Source organism: Borostomias antarcticus (genome assembly GCF_949987555.1).
Source record: "Borostomias antarcticus genome assembly, chromosome: 21".
NCBI classification, from domain to species: Eukaryota; Metazoa; Chordata; class Actinopteri; order Stomiiformes; family Stomiidae; genus Borostomias; species Borostomias antarcticus.
In genome coordinates this window covers 5,874,991-5,892,522 of record NC_140254.1, presented here as the reverse complement: position 1 = coordinate 5,892,522, position 17,532 = coordinate 5,874,991, and the positions used below count along the sequence as shown (strand labels likewise).

The 17,532-nt window shown below is 49.2% G+C and overlaps 1 protein-coding gene across 1 annotated transcript in view; it reads left to right on the top strand.

Annotated features, from left to right (window-relative positions):
• Positions 1 to 17,532, top strand: part of LOC311323419 (dolichyl-diphosphooligosaccharide--protein glycosyltransferase subunit STT3B) — a 70,005-nt gene that overhangs the window by 49,139 nt on the left and 3,334 nt on the right. The window contains exons 5-12 of the mRNA XM_084455643.1: positions 3,185 to 3,284; positions 4,945 to 5,043; positions 6,105 to 6,251; positions 7,078 to 7,126; positions 11,380 to 11,534; positions 12,142 to 12,353; positions 12,644 to 12,831; positions 15,250 to 15,421. Of these exons, the coding sequence (XP_084311769.1) occupies positions 3,185 to 3,284; positions 4,945 to 5,043; positions 6,105 to 6,251; positions 7,078 to 7,126; positions 11,380 to 11,534; positions 12,142 to 12,353; positions 12,644 to 12,831; positions 15,250 to 15,421 (1,122 nt within the window). The remainder of the gene's footprint in view (positions 1 to 3,184; positions 3,285 to 4,944; positions 5,044 to 6,104; positions 6,252 to 7,077; positions 7,127 to 11,379; positions 11,535 to 12,141; positions 12,354 to 12,643; positions 12,832 to 15,249; positions 15,422 to 17,532) is intronic.

The window sequence follows — 17,532 nt, the reverse complement described above, 5'->3', positions numbered from 1 at the left end:
TCCCTCTCCTCCCTCTCTCTCTCTCCTTCCTCCCCTCTCGCTTACTAACGGCCCACTGATATTTGAAGCCTCTCCCTGTTGCAGAGATGGCTGGCAAAGTCTCCACCACCCCTCTCTCTCTCTCTCTCTCTCTCTCTCTCTCTCTCTCTCTCTCTCTCTCTCATATCAGCCCTCTGGTGGGCGTAGTGTGCAGTGCAGTGTGAAGCTGCCCCACTGTCTCCCCTCCCTCCCCCCTCCCTCCCTGGCTGAGTGAGGAGGACCTACAGCCGCGGAGCTAAATCAGAAGTGACATTTGAAATGCGGAGAAAAGGAAGAAGAAACACAGAGAGATTCCCCCGAGTGGCTATTGGCATAATCAGCCCAGTAGAGGAGGGGGAGGGGGAGGAGGGGGGAGGAAGCTGTTAACCCCCGCCGTCTCAGCTGAGAGACAGACGGAGAGAGAGAGAAATACTGCTTTATCACCATATTTTCTTTGACAGCACTCCCTCAACCAACAACAACCCCCCCCCCCCCCCCCCCACACACACACACACCCTCAGAGGCACCCTGGGAGCCTCTCAGACGTTATCTTCCCTCATAAAGAATGGATGAGATGGCCGCAGCAGATCCCGGGCCTCAGGTGATTGTTTGTAAGGCCTCGGCGCCCCACAGAGGTTGTTATAAGAAGCGACAGAGCGATAAAAATCACAACTCTTGAGGTGCCCCCCCCCCCCCCCCCCTGTTCTTTTCTTTTTTGGGTGACGGACAGAATAATCTATGGTCTCTGACTGGCTGGCGGTGTCCCTCCCCCGGGCCCCTGGTCTGGCCGCTTGCGACAAAGCAGGCTCGCCTCGCTGAATGACCTGTCCTTTTCAGAGGAGTCCCCGCCTCCCTGCCAGCCCCCTCCCTCGTCCACCCTACGTTACGTTATCCCCTTCCTTCGTATACGTTACGGTATACCCATATTGATTTGCTTCCACTGCTCCAGAACTTGGGGGGGGGTCTAAAGATAATATCTATATAAAGGTAATATCTGAGCCCCTCAACCCCCTGTCCAGATGGGAAGTAATTAGTAATTTCCCCCCTAGCCCCTCTGCTGCACTCTCTCCCCTGGCCTCTTTCCTTCTCTCCTTTCCTTCTCTCCTTCCTTCCTTCCTTCCGCCCTCCCCCATCTCCTCCCTGTGCCCTCCCCCGGTCAACATCACACGGGCTCTGGTACCAGGTTCAACTGCAGTGCATGATTGTTGTTTTCATTGTGTGCTCACCGGAGACGGCGACCTTGGTCTTGTGTGCACGCTAACCTTCCGCTTCTCCGTTTGTCCCTTGTTTTTCTGTGCGGTTCTGGTGCCAAGTACCAAGTACCCACCGTTGACAGGTAGCACCAACGTGGTGGTACATAGAATATGACTACATCCCCAGGGAGGTCGCGTGACCTGAAAACACTTGACTGCATTCAGCCTCGTTCGTGAACAAAAGCGTTCCGACTACTGTACTTTCTCTCCCACTTGAAAACATCAATACCCTCGCTATGTACTGTGAAGGAGACACGCGTGCTATGATAGTACTCTTATCGATATCAAGTAGAGCAGGCAGCCAAATCAATACGGAGGCCTTTCTCAAGGTTACCCCGGGAAAAAACGACTCACAGAAACACACTGGGTTTTGCCTGGTCTCTTATCACAAATAGGCAGCGTCTGCTCAAACACACAGCCATTGATCCACCATTTAAATCTGCGTTTCGCTGAAGGCGTGGCTGTCTCGCGGCACCCAGTGGAGCTGGAAGCAGAGCTACGGACCGTACGCCCTCTTTGGCGTCTGACAGGAGCGCCGGTCGTAGCGGTAGAGGGCTCTGTTTTGTACCGGACACGGCTTGGTGCCTTCAGAAGATTGCATTTTTGCTCATGCAGCCTTTGAAAATTATAGGGGAGTTGAGCAGTACATACGGCTTAATCTTTCTCGATATCACGCACGCATGCACACACACACACACACACACACTAATAATGTACTGTGGAAGTCATTAGCAGTAGAAATGAGAAGCGTTTGATAAAATGACACACACACCCCTCAGACTCAGACCTATAATCATCTCTATGACACCCGGGTGCAGGCAGGCAGACGGGTGTGGGGTGTCGTTGGCTGTCAACCTCATCAGTATGACACAGTGCAAGAGCTGTGTTTCATTTACCCCTCTATCTATCTCTCTCTCTCTCTCTCCCTCCCTCCCTCCCTCCCTCCCTCCCTCCCTCCCTCCCTCCCTCCCTCCCTCCCTCTCTGCCTGCTACAGCGTCGGCAGTGAAATTAGTTCAGGATTGGAGTCATCGTCTTTTGTATTCGTTCAGCTCGCGGAGCAAACGGCCCCAATTAGCTGACACCATCTGAGCCTCCCATTCAAAACGATTACGAAGAGATAATGACGCTCAACAGCTCCGACAGGAACATGTTGGTTAATATACCTAGTGTACTGTAGCTCTATAGCATTTTTTTTTACTAATTAGACAGCACCAACTGTTGTAGCGCTTCATGAATGTGTTGTGCTAACGGTGTGGCTGTGTGTGTGTTAACAGGATCATGATCAGAGAAGAAAGGTCCACACACTGTTTAAATAGCCCCCATAGTGATTTTAACGAAGAACGATGTTTCGGCCAGCACCGCCTCCTTCAGGTGCAGGGTATATACACAGTATACAGGGGGGATGGGCTGGACACAAGGGGGGTCAACGTTTAAAAGTGTACGAGTGTACGGTTTCAAGCAACTGGTCATACTCTGCCACAGTTGTATGCAAATACAAATGAATCGATGTTCACAATATACCGTATACAGCAGCCCATACTGATTATGCATGAAAGTGTTAGGCTGGGTACAGATGGCCCCATAGACCCATGTTAACAGGATCAGACGCGCCTCCAGGGGCGCCCTCAGGGCAGGTGTTCCGGGGAGATGGATACCTGCGTTTGGCAGCGTGACTGATGGTTTAGTCGAGTCGTTTCTACGGCCCCCGGGTCCAACTCGCCCAACGCCTCTGCATAATTTCACAGAGCTTTTAACGTTATCGACGTTCCAGTCACAGTGCATTAAATATGATTGCACCGGTCTTAATATGAAGCTGTATAAGTCAGTGTGTTTGTTTCCGTGGCAGGTCCGCAGGTTTGCTGTACTGACGCGCGTGCATGTGCCTGTGTGCCTGTGTGCGTGTGTCTTGCAGGTGTCGGCCTGGGGAGGCTACGTGTTCATCATCAACCTGATTCCCCTGCATGTGTTCGTGCTGCTGCTCATGCAGCGTTACAGCAGAAGAGTCTACATAGGTGAGAGATCGCACACACACACACACACACACACACACACGCAGTACACAACCAGACACCCTCCTCTGCTTCCTCCTCAGGTAGACGGGCTAGACATCTAGTCTCTCGCCCTCACACACACACACGCGTTCCTCTCCCTCCTACTCTATAGACGAGCCTCAGGCGCATCGTCTCACACCTAGAAACAGCCCCGCGCCTCGCCGCCCGTGAGTCACATCATATCTATCTCCGTTTTAGAAGTCCGCTTGTATATGATAGACTGACGGGTACTTTGGCCAGCGGGTTGAAATCGGCGTTCAACCTCGTTATCGCTCTCCTTAAAAGACGCCTTGGTCTCTGAGCACGGGCCTCGGCGCGAGTCTAGTCCGAGGGAGCGTTTGCTACAATCAATCCATCAGCCTAGCTAGCTTTCTATAGCGCGCACCAGGCACCGCGCCGTAGGAACCGCCAGAGCGCTCGTCCAAAGGCGCTTTACATTCCAGGACCGTAGCTAGGAGAGCAGCCGGGCATCGAGGCCTCTCCCCAGTGAAAGAGCGGATGATTGACCGCTGAGGTGCGGAGGCATGGTCCAGCGTCGGGCTTCGTTTCTACTTGATTATACTTATTACTCACACGGCCCGAGAAGCCCAATCCGGCGGGGGCAGTCGTCGCCCTGGGCGGTCGCGAAAATAAATGACTTCCATATTTGAATGAGGGGGGAGGGCCTTGACCCGACCGGCACCAGTCAATTTCTCCAACAATACGAGGATCAGGCTTTTCCACACAGGGGACTTTTAAGTTTTTTTAAGTAATTTTCTCTCCCACCTCCTCTCTCTGCTGTGATATTAATGCTTAAACGCAGGCTTGTCAACCTCAGAACGCTTTCTCGTGACAGACGAGAGGAGGCTAGCAGCTAGCACGGTTGCTGAAGGAGCCATGTTGTTGTGCAGAAGCCTTGACCGTTTACTGCCCTCTGGCCATGATCTTACATAGAAAGTTCCAGACAATGAAAGTATATCTGATGAGAACACCTGAGCACTTTAAACCCCCATCCTCCACCTCTCTCTCTCTCTCTCTCTCTCTCTCTCTCTCTCTCTCTCTCTCTCTCTCTCTCTCTCTCTCTCTCTCTCTCTCTCTCTCTCTCTCTCTCTCTCTCTCTCCAGTCAGTAGTGAGATATGAGAGAGCGAGTTGCTTGGGGGCAGTCAACACCGGGTCACGGCGCACAGTCCTCTCAGAAGTGTGAAATCCTAATTAGTGTATGTGATTCCAAATCTCAACCCCGTTCCCCCTCCAGCTAAGAAGATGGGAGTTCTACAATTCCGTTCCACCGCAACAAAATCTTGTACCAGACCCCCCCCCCCCCCCCCCACTGAGGCTTTTTTCACCAACTCCCATTCCCCCACCCATGAATAACTTTAGATAAGGTTTACTGCATTAGCTCCTTCTCCAGAGCCTCCTTGAAAACCAATAGGTGTAAAGTTAATACCTCCTAGCAAACCGCTCTACAGCCCCGAGATGACAGAAGGGAGAATGAGTTTCCATAGCAAAAGGCACCTGTGATCTCAGTTTTGCTTTATTGCTTTGTTTCTCCCCTGCTCTCTCCCTCTCTCTCTCTCCCTCTCTCTCTCTCTCTCTCTCTCTCTCTCTTTCATTCATCTTTCTCCTCTGTTCTCCCCTCAGCCTACAGTACTTTCTACATCGTGGGCCTGGTCCTGTCTATGCAGATCCCCTTTGTCGGCTTCCAGCCAATCAGAACCAGCGAACACATGGCAGCAGCAGGTAAACCCCACCTCCTAAGTGATTGGCAGCACACACACCCCCTCCCCCCCACCCCTTGTCTGGCAAATCGGCAGACCCCTCACCGGGTTGTAGTTGTTGTCAAAGTGAACGCGAGCTAAGCGTCGCCTCTAACAACGGCGTTCCCATCCGCTTCCTAACAGCCTTCAGGCGGCGTTGGCGTAAATTGGAGTGCTCGTCAAGCGCATCTTGGGCTCCCCCGGGGTCCCTCTCAGGCGCCTCAGAAATTGGTTAGAGGGGGGAGGTGGGGAGGGCAGGGCGGGGGGGCAACCGTGTTCCGCTAGTGCAGCACTGACTGCCCTAATAGAACAGGAGTGCTCTGAACTACCTTCAGTCTGAGACGAGAGGAAGCAAAGCGCCACACTGTCACCTCTCTCTCTCTCTCTCTCTCTCTCTCTCTCTCTCTCTCTCTCTCTCTCTCTCTCTCTCAAAGCGTGGGCGCGTTGGCTGTCGAGCAGCAGCTGCCGGTAATATCTGGCGTGCCGCCAGCAGCGGCCGCGGCGGGACAGGAAGAGGAGATAGAGGGGACAGGAAGGAGAAAGAGGAGAGTGGGACTCGCCGGGGCGACGGCGGCCTTGCCGGCGGGGGGGGGGGGGCGGAGCTCGTCTGAAGGCCGGCAGAGGGGGGCGGGGCGGAGGGGGTCGCGCGCCGCGTTGCTGAGGGGAGGCAGGTGAGGATCGGGGGAGAGAGAGAGGAACCGGGCCCCCCGTTCAATTATGATCCCAGCTCACCCGAGAGAGCAGGGACAATTAGAGCGTGTTCGCCCTGAATAGATCCAGAAGCTGAAATACTATCCCGTGTAGTATTAGTCTCTTGGTTTCACAGCTGACAAAACCGTCTGAGCAGTGAATTTATAAACTGCGACAGCTGGCTTCTTTCCTCTACAGAAACTAGCCTAACAATTTACTGTTAGGAAAAAGGAAAGACACATAATTCATTACAATTCTCAAGTTCACTCTTTCGTGTGTGTGTGTGTGTGCGTGCGTGTGCGTGCGCGTGCGCGTGCGCGTGCGTGTGTGCGCGTGCGTGTGTGTTGTTCCCAGGTGTGTTTGCACTGCTGCAGGCCTATGCCTTCCTGCAGTATCTGAAGGACAGACTGACCAAGCAGGAGTTCCAGACGCTCTTCTTCCTGGGCGTGTCGCTGGCCGCCGGTCTGGTCTTCCTCACCGTCATCTACCTGACATACACAGGTGAGCAGGGTAGACCATACACACACACACACACACACACACACGCACAGTACCCAACATGGCAGTCCTAGTTGACCATGGGTGCGTTAAGTAGATGAGCGCTCACTCTTAGAATGCTCACTTTGAGCGCTGAGCGTTTTTTAAAACCACTTAACGGTCTGCTCTAACCGAGCGCTGAGTTGCTAGGAGACAAGAACTTTTCACCTGTTGTCAATCAGCGAGCAGCGTCCCAACGATTCCCAAGCCAAAACGCGCCCCTTGTTGTTTATTTTTGCTCAGGTGAGGATGTTTATGACGTGGTGTTTGGCTCAGACTGATCGTAGTTCAAAACTGCTCACTTGAGCTCTGAGCAGATCAGTCTGAGTGTAACTGAGCAACCCGCTCGCAACCGAATTCTGTTCACTGATCGCTGACTGAGCGCTCCGCTACTTAACGCACCCCATATAAACAATAATTCGCCTATACACCCATGTTCCTTAGCTGCGTTACCTCCCGCTTCGCCTGACCCAGACAGGGGTGCTGTACCCAGGCCAGCTGTGCTGTGTACAGGTCATCTATCTAGCTGACCACCTTCAGGGCCCCTGTGTGACCTCACTGTTGAACACACAGCCAGCATCCCTGCTGGGCCTCATCAGCACGCATCATCATTATACCACTACAAGGTCCATATCGCCTTGTGCGGTCTCTCTCACACACACACACACACACACACACACACACACACACACACACACCACCTCCTCCTCCATCGCTGTAATGAAAGTGTTGGCCGGGCACCGTTCCCTCTCTCCCCGGGCCTCAGTATTGATTGTGTTTGTTCATTTAGGTTACATCGCTCCGTGGAGTGGGCGTTTCTACTCGCTCTGGGACACCGGGTAAGCTCTGCCGCCGGCGACCTTCACATCCACGCTCCCTCCAACCAAACACCACGCAGCCGGAGAAATGGCCTGGCGCTGTCGCCTCCTCACTTCCTCTTTTTCAGACCTTCTGTTACACACAGTTTCCCACTGCCTTTTACCACCTCAGATTGACTCAGCTCCACTCTCTTCACTTTTGGAGTTTTTCCACCGCAGATGGTAGCCTAGGCTAGGGAGTTCAGATAGCAGACTAGGGAGTTCAGATAGCAGACTAGGGAGTTCAGATAGCAGACTAGGGAGTTCAGATAGTAGACTAGGGAGTTCAGATAGTAGACTAGGGAGTTCAGATAGTAGCCTAGGCTAGGGAGTTCAGATAGTAGACTAGGGAGCTCAGATAGTAGACTAGGGAGTTCAAATAGTAGACTAGGGAGCTCAGATAATAGACTAGGGAGCTCAGATAGTAGACTAGGGAGTTCAGATAGTAGCCTAGGCTAGGGAGTTCAAATAGTAGCCTAGGGAGTTCAGATAGTAGACTAGGGAGTTCAAATAGTAGCCTAGGGAGTTCAGATAGTAGACTAGGGAGTTCAGATAGTAGACTAGGGAGTTCAGATAGTAGACTAGGGAGTTCAGATAGTAGCCTAGGCTAGGGAGTTCAAATAGTAGCCTAGGGAGTTCAAATAGTAGCCTAGGGAGTTCAGATAGTAGCCTAGGGAGTTCAGATAGTAGACTAGCCTAGGGAGTTCAGATAGTAGCCTAGGCTTGGGAGTTCAGATAGTAGCCTAGGGAGTTCAGATAGTAGCCTAGGCTAGGGAGTTCAGATAGTAGCCTAGGCTAGGGAGTTCAGATGGTAGCCTAGGCTTGGGAGTTCAGATGGTAGCCTAGCCTAGGGAGTTCAGATAGTAGCCTAGCCTAGGGAGTTCAGATAGTAGCCTAGCCTAGGGAGTTCAAATAGTAGCCTAGGGAGTTCAGATAGTAGCCTAGGCTAGGGAGTTCAGATAGTAGCCTAGGCTTGGGAGTTCAGATAGTAGCCTAGGGAGTTCAGATAGTAGACTAGGGAGTTCAGATAGTAGGCTAGGGAGTTCAGATAGTAGACTAGGGAGTTCAGATAGTAGCCTAGGCTAGGGAGTTCAGATAGTAGCCTAGGTTAGGGAGTTCAGATAGTAGACTAGGTTAGGGAGTTCAGATAGTAGCCTAGGTTAGGGAGTTCAGATAGTAGCCTAGGCTAGGGAGTTCAGATAGTAGCCTAGGCTAGGGAGTTCAGATAGTAGACTAGGTTAGGGAGTTCAGATAGTAGCCTAGGCTAGGGAGTTCAGGTGCAACATACTGTAGGACAGCAGCCTGGACAGCATTTGTGATTAATCGTGTAGGCTAAATTATAAAAACCATTCCATATGAATAGATGTCAATTTGAAGATTTATTGTGACAATAATGACAAGGAAACGATCTGTTGATAAATTGGTCGTTATATATGTTGTTATCCCAGGAAATTCTGGAAAGCTAATAAATCTATCTCTGCTGCTAATATTCACAATGAACTGCCTCCTTGCATTGTTAAGGACACCACATCCATCTCTGAAAGATATGTGATGTAGAAATGTTTTAATGAGCACTTATTGCCTCCGGTTCCGTGTTTAACCAGTCTCCGCCTTTAAAAATCTTGCTCCTCCAGACATGCCGGCTGATGGTATTTTGGATGATCAGCCCTTTTATTTTACCCCCTTCTCTGTTGTTCACAGAGCCCTTCTTTCACCAACAAACCTGCAGCTCCTAATAATCTGGAACTATTTTTAAACTTGCTGCTGATTTTATAGCTAAACCGTTGAGCATCTTTATCCTCTCTCTCTCACTCAAAATGTCATCCACAGAAGTATGGAAATCTGCCATGTTCTCACTCTGTTAAAGGGGGGGTACATAATTAAGAGGGGGCTACATCATTAAATAAATATCTCCAACTTCACTGTTTTATCAAAGGTCCTTTAACGACTGGTAAATTGCCAACTGAAGGAGTTCCTGAGTGCTAATAATTTCCTCTCATTGTACCAATCTGGCTCCAGGAAGCAGCATAGCACCATTGGTAGCCAGGTTGTTAATGACATAATTGAGTCCCTGGATCACAAAACAAACCTGTGCTGCTCTGTTCATTGATCTTTCAAAAGCCTTCGGGTGACTACCATATCCCGAAACAGTGGCTGCTCACAGATGTTACATCAGGCCTCCCAAGACTCTGTTGCACTTTTGTTTATCTATGTTAACAACCTGGTCCCAATGTTCCAAATGCACACTTTCATGTTTATGCCGACAACACTAATTTACTGCTGTGGCACCACTCTTGCTCAATCCCTTGAGTTTTTGCGGTCTGCCTTTGATATTGCAGTCAGAGTTGTTTGATCTTAAGCTTGTGTTGAATGCTACTTGCTACATGAAGCTGTTTTCTAATGCCGGGAAGATAGCAGCTCCTCTTCACAACGCCGTGACCTTGCAGGACAGTCAGATTGAACTAGTGTCACAGTATAAGTACCTACTGTAGGTATTTTAATTGATGATTGTTTAACTATTAAACATCACATTGAAAAATTTGTAAAGAGTGTGAAGCTCAAGCTAGGTTTTTATTTTAGAAACAAATTCTGCTTCTCATACGCTGCTAGGAGAAAAAAAAGGTTGAGATTACATTCCTTCCTCTACTTAATTATGATGATCTGGTACAGTATACATGCAGGCCTCTGCCCAATTCCATTGTCTGGAGACTCTCTACCACAGTGCCCTGAGGTTTGTCGCAAGCTGCAAAGCTCGTACTCACCACTGCACCGTATATGACATAGTTCAGTGGTCTTCATTGGCCTTGCACAGACTGACTCATTGGTATATTTATTTGTGAGCTTCTTGTCTTTGAAATCGAGAGTTTAACATGTTTTTGAATGATTTTTCAAGGTGCCCACCCACATCCATTGTATGACCTAAATGGTGGTAGAGCAATTATCAGACTTTTTCAAAAATGAAGTCTCCGACGTAACTTCAGGCGAGGCACGAACGTCACGGCCGGGGTAATCGGCAGAGGTTAATCAGTCACACCCCGTAATGACGCTACCCACCAGCTGACTGTCAGCTGTCATAGCATTGGTTCAGCTCGCTAGAGCGCATTTATTTAAGCTGTCAAAACATGTCATTGTTCGCGCTTGCCATTACTGCTGGTTGTGTATTTGCATGCTCGCCCCACCTCCTCCCCTGCTCCACCTGCGTATGTCGATGACATCTCTGTTGTCATCGTTGCTCTCTGTCCGGGGAATGGCTGCATTGTTCAGGTATTCCACTATGCGTGGGCTAGTGGAAGCCAGGCTAGACACTAGCTGGTCTCTGTGGTGACCGTGGGCCGAAACATCTCCGAATGGCCATCCAGCGGTCCCTCCGGTCACCATGGAGGCAGAGACACTAGGCTGTATCTACTTCGGACTCCACAAAGCGTCGGCCCGTGGAGGCCAGGGACTATAATGTACAGCAGTCCCCCTGTAGCTCTCTTTGACGGTCTTAGTGGGCCGAGTTACCTCCGAGCGTCTTCCCGATCGCGGCCCACTCTGATCGTCATAGAGGCAGGGGGCTAGATGCCGTTCCCCCTTCTGGCTCTCTGGGCCAAGCGGCCCAGAGGGGGGGAACACCTAGATTGCCTCCCCCTGCTAACGTGCTTTCCACATCGGTGGAAGGCAGGGGGCCCCCCCACCCCGAACAGAGCACGCCGCCAAAATTCATATGCTATGTATTTATAGTTGCATGCTAATAAATGGGTCAATTTTGACAAAAGTGATCTCGACTGAAGTGATAGTTTTGTCAACGTTTTGATCTGAACCATTGTATATGATCATAAGTAACCTTAAAACAGGGCTAAACATGCATTTTCCCTTTACTACTCCATTAAGAGACAGATCGATGGCTGCGTGTTTGCTGACAGCAGCAGTTTGCTTTTCCCTTGTACTGCTGCTAGCAGCCAGACTGCTGCTCAGATCTCCTGAAGTAGTATACTGTACTGTATGACTCACTTTTCCCTCGCCTTTTCCGCCTCTCTCTCTCTCCCTCCCTCCCTTCTCTCTTTCCCTCCCTCCCCTCCTCTCTCCCTCCCTCCTCTCCTCTCTCCCTCCTCTCTCTCTCTCTCTCTCTCTCTCTCTCTCCCTCCCTCCCTCCTCTCTCCCTCCCTCCCTCCCTCCCTCCCTCCCTCCCTCCCTCCCTCCCTCCCTCCCTCCCTCCCTCCCTCCCTCCCTCCCTCCCTCCTTCCTCTCTCCAGCTATGCTAAGATCCACATCCCCATCATTGCGTCGGTGTCGGAGCACCAGCCCACCACCTGGGTCTCCTTCTTCTTTGACCTGCACATCCTGGTCTGCACCTTCCCAGCAGGCCTCTGGTTCTGCATCAAGAACATCAATGACGAGCGCGTCTTTGGTAAGGAAGGGGGGGAACCGCGCGCGCACACACACACACAAACACACACTTGACTTTGTTTATGGTTGACTATCGTATCTGATGACACTGTCTCTTTTTTCTGTGGCTGTTTTGTTGGCTGAATCGTCCAATTCTGGATGTTCAATCAACTTATACATCCATTTCCTTATCGCCAGGGGAGCCACAGTTAAGTGGCATATGGCGCTTAAGCGTCGTGAGTGAACCTCCCTCCGAGTTCTCATGCGTTCCGTGGATCAGTTCTTGATCCGCGGGAGCCGGCGGAGGTAGAGCGAGCCAATCAGGAGGCTGGACTCCCTGCGCCCGCCACTTAATCGACCAATTCATGTTTTCAATCGACGCCCACCTGTCGCCCCCACCCCCAGTCCGGGAGCGAGAGCCAGGGACAACAACAAAAAACCTGGTGGAACAGCGGGTCTCCCTGGGGGCCATGGCTAACATAGATGAATTACACTATGCCTCTCTAACCGTCTGCCTCTTTCCACCCCTCCCCTCTGCTTTTTCTCCACCTCTTCACTCTTTCCTTCCCTCTCCTTTTCCACCTCAACATCTCATCCCCCCCCCCCCCCCCCCCCCTCTCCCCCCTCAGTGGCTCTGTACGCCATCAGCGCCGTCTACTTCGCCGGCGTGATGGTGCGCCTGATGCTGACGCTCACGCCCGTGGTGTGCATGCTGTCCGCCGTGGCGTTCTCCGGCGTCTTTGAGCACTACCTGGGCGATGACATGAAGCGCGAGAGCCCGGCGGCCGAGGACAGCAGCGACGAGGACGACAAGAGGAACTCTGGGAACCTCTATGACAAGGTCAGGGTTAGGGGTGGTGGGAGGGGGAGGGGGTCAGATCTAGGGGGCGCCGCGCCCGCCTCCGTACCTCCCTCTCCTACGATCGGCCCCCGGGGGGCACCCAACTCTCGTCAGGATGCGCGGCGGGCGCATGAATAATTCGGCCGGTTTAGAAGGTCGTCCAGTCAGAGAGGTTAGCCAGAGTCGCTGAGTACGGAAACGCAGTCCCCAGTTAGACAACACGCCGCTGTACTTTACTCCCACTCCTCCTCCTCCACAGTTGGAAACTCTGCGTCTGTCGCCCCCTGCAGGCCGGGAAGGTGCGCAAGCACGTGTCGGAGCAGGAGAAGGCCGAGGAGGGTCTGGGCCCCAACATCAAGAGCATCGTGACCATGCTGATGCTGATGCTGCTCATGATGTTCGCCGTCCACTGCACCTGGGTCACCAGCAACGCCTACTCCAGCCCCAGCGTGGTGCTGGCGTCCTACAACCACGACGGGTGAGACGCGGATTAACGCACACACACACACTCACACAGATTTACTCACACACTCACACAGATTTACTCACACACTCACACAGATTTACTCACACACTCACACAGATTTACTCACGCACAAGCGCGCGCACACACAAAACCTCATGTATGCATATACACATACATAATAATAATAATCTTTATTTATAGAGCACATTTCAGACACAACGTGCCTCTCAATGTGCTTTACACAACATAATAAATACAAAATGCAAATACAATAGACAACAGAAAACACACAAATACAAACGTAAAATTCAGACATGAGAAAACAATGTAAAATAGGAATGACATTATGCTAACAAAATTAAAAACCTGCATTGTTATTGTTCAATGGGAAATGCCCTTTTGAACAGGTAGGTCTTCAGATTTTTTTTTAATGTATCCACGGTGCCACAGTTTTTTAAGTCTAGTGGAAGCTCGTTCCATAATCTGGGGGCATATGAAGAGAAGGCAGCTTCACCATAGGTTTTAGTTCTGGTACAAGGAATGGTGAATCTGAGGACCTAAGGGCTCGTGCAGGAACTTAACATACTAAAATATCACTGATGTGAACAGGAGCGAGACCACGTAAAGCTTTAAAAACCAACAACAACACTTTAAACTGAATTCTAAAATCTATAGGGAGCCAGTGTAGTGATCTCAGGACAGGGGTAATGTGCTCATATTTTTGGGTGTTTGTGAGAACCCTAGCTGCAGCGTTTTGTACCACCCTCAGTCTATTTATTGCTTTACTGGAGAGTCCAGTGAATAGTGAGTTGCAGTAGTCTAGACGACTGGTTATGAAGGCGTGTACTAGTTTCTCTGCATCGCTGCGGGAGAGGGGGGGTTTAACTTTAGCAATATTTTTTAAGTGGTAAAAAGCCTTGTCTGTGACATTTCTAATGGGTGTGTCAAAGTTTAAGTTGCTGTCTAGGATGACACCCAGATTTCTAGCCTGAGAGGTGACTTTGAGACCTCTACACTCAAGATGGGCAATGACAGACTTTCTTTTAGTTTCATTTCCTATGACCAATATCTCGGTTTTATCTTGGTTTAATTGCAGAAAATGGTGGGCCATCCATAAATTGATGGTGGAAAGACAATTTAGGAGGTCATCAACTGGCTGAAGATGTTTAGGAGTAGCGGCTATATATATTTGTGTGTCATCTGCATAAAAATGAAAATCAATATTGCATTTGCGGATAATGGCTCCTAGTGGAAGCATGTAAAGGCTAAAAAGGATAGGTCCCAGGATGGAGCCCTGTGGAACGCCGCAAGTGCTGTTAAATCCTGTAGAGCAAAAATCATCAAATGAGACGCAGTACTCACGACCGAGTAGATAGCTTCTAAACCAGTTTAGAACCGGGCCTCCAAGACCAACTCATTTCTCAAGCCTAGAGATAAGGATATCATGATCGACCGTGTCAAAAGCAGCGGAAAGATCAAGAAGCATTAAAACAGAGAGATTACCATTATCTAAGTGAATTCTGATGTTATTTACAACTTTGACCAGGGCTGTCTCAGTGCTATGATTTGCACGGAAACCTGATTGGAATTTTTCAAAAATAGAGTTTGTATTTAGATGATCTAATAGTTGCCACAAAACAAGTTTTTCAGTGATCTTGCTCATGAACATGAGATTTGAGATAGGCCTGAGATGTCATGCACACACGCACAGATTTACTCACACAAACTCGCGCACACACACACACACATAAACAAAAACTCATGTACAGTATGCATACACATACGGCACGTGCATACTCGCACACAGACTTACTCCTACACACGCACACGCACGCACACACACACACACACACACACACACACACACACACACACACACACACAAGCTCGCCTCAGCTCAGCAGGCACATCCATATTTTATAGAAAAATCCATTTTCTTAGTCCACGTCTCAGCAGTGTTGTGCAAAGTCAGCACGGTAGCATCACAGCAGCCCTGAAAACTCACCAGAGCTCTTGATGGGAAACCTCAATCATATCTTTATTTGTAGTTAATGCAGCATTGGAGATGAGGAGTCTTTCTCAAGGACTATAGCTGTTTTGTTTTTTTTCCTTTCTTTTTTTGTTTTTTTTCCCCCTTTTTTCCCCTACATTTTGAAATATTCAGGATCAGGAGTCACGCTTGAATAGTGTTTATGAATAGCACATCTTTGTCTGACTGCAACCCAGCATGGCGTTAATGTAACTCCAGAATAATGACATTGCCAGGACTTGCATCATGCCCATCAGCGTCGTACAAGAACCCAGACACACACACACACACACTACCACAGCTATGGACTTATCCAACTGTTGAAATATGAAATGTCACAAAACAGTGAAATGTCAATGCCATACCCCCCCTGACCCACCTTCTTTCCCACCCACCCTCAGAACCAGGAACATCCTGGATGACTTCAGGGAGGCCTACTATTGGCTGCGTCAGAACACAGACGAGCATGCGCGGGTCATGTCCTGGTGGGACTACGGCTACCAGATAGCGGGCATGGCCAACCGAACCACGCTGGTGGACAACAACACCTGGAACAACAGTCACATAGCGCTGGTGAGCCTCCCACCACCACTCACAGTCCTGTCACAGGTTTCGCAGAATATTTAGAACCCGTTCTCGTACTATCTGTCACCGTGGGGAATGCTGGGAGGTGGAGTTCGATCTATGAAGCCCCCACAGTCTCCAAACACGTTGCAGCGTGCTCTCTTCGACCAGGGTCTGTCTATTTAAGCCCCTCTGCTCTGTGGGCCGAGTGTTTTGGGGAGCCTCTGTGATGACTGAGACACTTAATGGTTTTCACTGAAGTCTTTTAACGTCTAGTGAGTAACTTTAAGTTGTTCTTTATCCTACTTCTCTCTTTCTTCTCAACCTGTCCTCTTTTTACCCACTCACTTCCCCCTGTCCTCGGCTCACCCTGCCCTATTTTACTCTTCTCTCACTCCCCCTTCTTTCCTCTGTCCTCTCTTCTCTGTCCCTTCTCCTCTTTTCTCTGTCCTCTTTTCTCCTCTCTTTGTCCTCTTTTCTCCACTCTTCTCTGTCCTCTCTTCTCTGTCCTCTTCTCTGTTCTCTCTTCTTCCCTCTTCTCTGTCCTCTCTTCTTCTCTCTTCCCTGTCCTCTTTTCTTCTGGCCTCTCTTCTCTTCTCTGTCCTCTACTCTCTTCTCTCTGTCCTCTCCTCTCTTCTTCTCTGTCCTCTTTTCTCCTCTGTTCTATCTTCATTGTATTCTTCGGTTTTAAGTAACTACAGGCCAATATCCAACCTGCCCTTTCTAGGTAAAATCCTGGAAAGATCAGTGTTGAAACAGCTAGAGGCATTATTACATGACAAAGATATTTATGAGAAATTTCAGAGGTAAGCATAGCACCGAGACAGCTCTCAAACTCTAAAGTCATAAACGATCTTTGAATGAGTGCAGATACAAAGAAAGTTTCTATCCTTGTTCTTCTTGACATGAGTGCTGCGTTTGACACCATCCATCATGGGATACTTCTGAACAGACTCAACCTGGATTCGTCTCTCATGGAGCACACTGAACTGGTTCCATACCTACAGCAGCTCAGACAGAAATGAATGACTGTGAGTCTCGGTGACGATGTTTCGGAGAAGCAAAGCTTCCTCTATGGCGTTCATCAAGGCTCGATATGTTCCCATTTGGAGAAATGATCTGTGACCACGGGATCCATTTTCATTGTTATGCGGATGACGCCCAGTTGTATCTCTCTGTAGCACCAGACAGCAAAGATGCTCTACATCCTCTGCTAAAACGCCTTTCTGGTATTGTGTGTGGATGAATGGCAATTTTCTTAAACTAAACCAAGAAAAAACTGAAGTCATTATTATTGGCACAGACGCCCACAGAAATGAAATAATAAGTAGACTCAGAAATCTGGCCCCACAGGTAAAACCAGAAGTGAAAAACCTGGATGTTATCCTTGCTCCTGACCTTAGTTTTGAAAATCATATCTGCAACGTTACTAAGAGAGCCTTTTATCATCTGAGAAACATCGCAGGAGTCAGAGCCTTCCTCTCCCTAGAGGATGCCAAGAAGCTGACTCAAGCCTTCATACTCTCACAATTAGATTTTTGTAATGCACTTTATACAGGTCTGCCAAAAAAATGTAACTTCACCAGTAAGAATTATAACTAAAACCAGGAGAAGAGATACAGTATATTATTTCTATACTTGCATCTTTGCACTGGCTCACTGTAACATTGAGGATATATTTTAAAATTATTTTACTTTTTTAAAGCTTTGAATGGTCTAGCACCTTCCTACCTGTCAGACTGCCTGTCGGAGTGTGTTCCAAATGGCTCCCTCAGATGGCTTGGTCCTGGTCTGCTGAGGGGGCCTCCGTCAAACAGCAAGAGGCACGGTGATGCTGCCCTCAGTAGACACGCACCGAGGATTTGGAACATGCTCAGTTGACCGTTTTAAGAGGCAGCTCAAAACTTACTTTTATGACCTTGCTCGTAATTGATTTATCTTTTTTCAAATTTTATTGTATTTTATTATACCATTATATTTGATCTTACTTCTTTTATGGTCTTCTATTTTTATTATGTCTAAATTGATATTTATGTTTTGCCCTTTGAGCTGCATTTACTTTTACTATGTCTCAAATGATATTTGTTTTGCTTTTAATGTCTCTTTTGTAATGCACTTTG